Source organism: Sinocyclocheilus rhinocerous, unplaced genomic scaffold (assembly GCF_001515625.1).
Source record: "Sinocyclocheilus rhinocerous isolate Xijiao unplaced genomic scaffold, SAMN03320098_v1.1 scaffold19, whole genome shotgun sequence".
NCBI lineage: Eukaryota > Metazoa > Chordata > Actinopteri > Cypriniformes > Cyprinidae > Sinocyclocheilus > Sinocyclocheilus rhinocerous.
The window spans coordinates 3,546,801-3,549,556 of record NW_015638975.1 but is presented as its reverse complement, the minus strand read 5'-3'; the positions used below and the strand labels follow the sequence as shown (position 1 = coordinate 3,549,556).

The window sequence follows — 2,756 nt, the reverse complement described above, 5'->3', positions numbered from 1 at the left end:
AAAAAAGTGTATAGGTTTAAGGCTATTTTTGATCAACAGGTAAGTATATTGAACCAAAACTTTTAAAGACAAGTAATTTCCTGACAATTAAAAGTGTAATATGGCCCACTGAATCATACTCCGACTTAATGCTGACAACAATGAAACCACTTGAGAGAGAACTGTTAGGCGATTTATTTCTTAGCATAAAAGAGGACAATGGTACAAGAGGAATATCAAATTATTGTTTTAAGTGTGAAAATATAGCAGAAGTAGCACCAACATTCAAAAACAATGGACTTGTGATAAGGCTCCTGAAATAATCAGGTCTTCACTTTAAGCTTTCATTTAGTGATGAGTGAGTTTTTGCTAGAAAAAGAGCAGGAGAAATAACATGCAAGTGTCTCAGAGCCGGCAAAAGCTGTGAAAAGAGTGACACTTTATCTCACAGAGTAAGATGTAGCCTGCAGAAGTGACATGCATGGTTGTTGTCACCACTAGAATTACCTACTGTAGCCAAAGCACAATAAACTCATTTAACCTCTTCCAGGGCCCATATTTACAAAATATAGACTTCTGGGAATCCATACTCTGCTCTCATGAGACCAATTCAATAATTTCAGATCTAACAGCATCCAAAATGTTCTGGTGTTGCTAGAGGAGGAGTACAGAGAGAAGTGCTTGATACCCACAGTGACGTTCAGTGGTAGTAAAGCTTTTATATAGGGATGAATGAGTGCTGAAGGTGTGAGGGAGTTGTGCTTTATCAATGCTGGCATGAATTCACACACCTCTGTGTGATGTAATACAAAAACTTGAAACAGAAGATGCTACCGTATTCAGAGGGGGGGTGTTCACGGTATGTGTGTGTGTTCACTGCTGTGTGTGTGCACTAAGGATGGGTTAAATGCAGAGCACTAATTCCTAGTATGGGTAACCATACTTGGCCACATGTCACTTCACTTTCACTCATTTATGCTGTGCACTGTACACTACCATTGAAAGGTTTGGGGTCAATACTTTCTTTGTTGTTGCTGAATAATAAAAGAACAAGCATGACAGTAAAGACATTGATATTGTATGAAACAAAAATTTTTTTTTAATTAAAATAAATACAAGTTCAAAAGAACAGCATTTATTAAAGCATCCTGAAAATTTTTGTCATGGTTTCCACAAAGATATTAAGCAACACAACTGTTTTCAACATTGTTAAAAAGAAGTATTTATTGAAAACCAAATTAGTATATTACAATGATTTCTGAAATATCATGTGGCACTGAAGTCTGGCTGCTGAAAACCCAGCTTTGCCATCACAGGAATAAATTACATTTCAAAATAGAAAACAGTTATTTTAATTTGTAATAATATTTTGCAATATAATTTTATCGCATTTTTGATCTAATAAGTGCAACTTTAATTAAAAAATCTTACCGACCACAAACTTCTGAACAGTATTGTATATTGTGGATTAAACTGAGAACAATGAAATCTGTTATGCCACAAAAAGCATCAAAATAAGTTTTTGTTTTTTTTGTCATAGTGCCACCTAATTGCTATGAAAGGAATGATGGCATGCATGATCTACTACCCACGGGCCTGCGGATCTCTGAGGGTCAGTATAATCAATAACCATTAATGATATCTTTTTTTTTTTTTCCAGTTACTTTGTATCGGAATAATCTAATTATTGTCCCTTACAGGAAAAGCTTGGAGCGTATTTCCTGTCTAAGATGGACTCGGATAATCCTAAAGTGCAAGAGGTTAGTTACATCTGGTTGTGGAATTAAAGGATAATGTGTGTAGCTAATTGCTCAAAACAACTGAATCAAAATTTCTGCATTATAATTCTCATTTTTATTCATTGGAAGGTGGCTTGTGAATGTTATGGCCGAGTGCCCTGTCTCGGTGGGGTGTTGGAAAGAGGGGGAGGAGGGCGCAGGGCGGAGGGCTGGACCAATCAGCTGCACTGCCTTCTAGCATCAGCCACCGGCATGCTGGGACAGCTGTACCAGGGTGCAGAAACAGGTATGTGGTGTGTTCTGAGTGTTTGTGTTGTACTGAGAGAAACACTTGTGTTAAGTTCCTGTTGGTTTTGTGACGTCACCGTTGCAGAAGGAACAGTGCAGTATGAGGGTCCTGGTGTGGAACTGCCTTTATCTCCCCTGGATGACGTAGATCCCCTTCTGATCCTTCAGCTCCATCATCGTTACAAGGCCATTTGTCTGGCTTTTAAACACACTCTTAGGTAGTGCTTGTGTTGTATGGCTTAATTCATGGTATTTGTATAGCTGTTTTTTCCTGTCTGTTGAGCTTAGTTCATTTTTAATGAAGATTTTTGAGATGTTGGTCCATATTAGTGAGATGTATTTCCCTCTCACAGTGCTGATCCTGCATCTTCAGTCCGTCTACCTGTTCAGCATGTTCTCAATTTCGTGTGTCGAGCCCTGGCAGTCAACACAAAGAGCATCGTAAGGCTTTAACTCTCTTTCTGTATGTTTACATGCACCTTAATGATGTTAAAAGTCACTGTTCATGATAATATTCATTGAACTTGCTTAATGTTGATGTGGACACTAACTGAAGGGGTTTGTTTCAGAGTCCAACAGGAGAGGGCTGTCTGAGGCTGATGGTTTTACCCTCTATACACAACGACACTCTAGAGCTTCTCGCTGCTCTCATCAAGGCGTAAGCAGACACACACACACATTTTCTCAGCTGTTTAAATGGGGACATTCCATGGACTTCTGTTTTTTTTTTTTTTTTTTTAAATACAGCTA

General features: G+C 38.3%; 1 protein-coding gene across 2 annotated transcripts in view; it reads left to right on the top strand.

Annotated features, from left to right (window-relative positions):
* The window catches only part of LOC107750579 (proline-, glutamic acid- and leucine-rich protein 1-like), a 24,780-nt gene that overhangs the window by 12,323 nt on the left and 9,701 nt on the right, over positions 1 to 2,756 (top strand). For both annotated transcript variants that reach the window (XM_016566041.1, XM_016566042.1), the window contains 6 exons: positions 1,520 to 1,591; positions 1,680 to 1,739; positions 1,848 to 2,004; positions 2,092 to 2,224; positions 2,360 to 2,447; positions 2,576 to 2,664. In XM_016566041.1, coding sequence (XP_016421527.1) covers positions 1,520 to 1,591; positions 1,680 to 1,739; positions 1,848 to 2,004; positions 2,092 to 2,224; positions 2,360 to 2,447; positions 2,576 to 2,664 — 599 coding nt within the window. The remainder of the gene's footprint in view (positions 1 to 1,519; positions 1,592 to 1,679; positions 1,740 to 1,847; positions 2,005 to 2,091; positions 2,225 to 2,359; positions 2,448 to 2,575; positions 2,665 to 2,756) is intronic.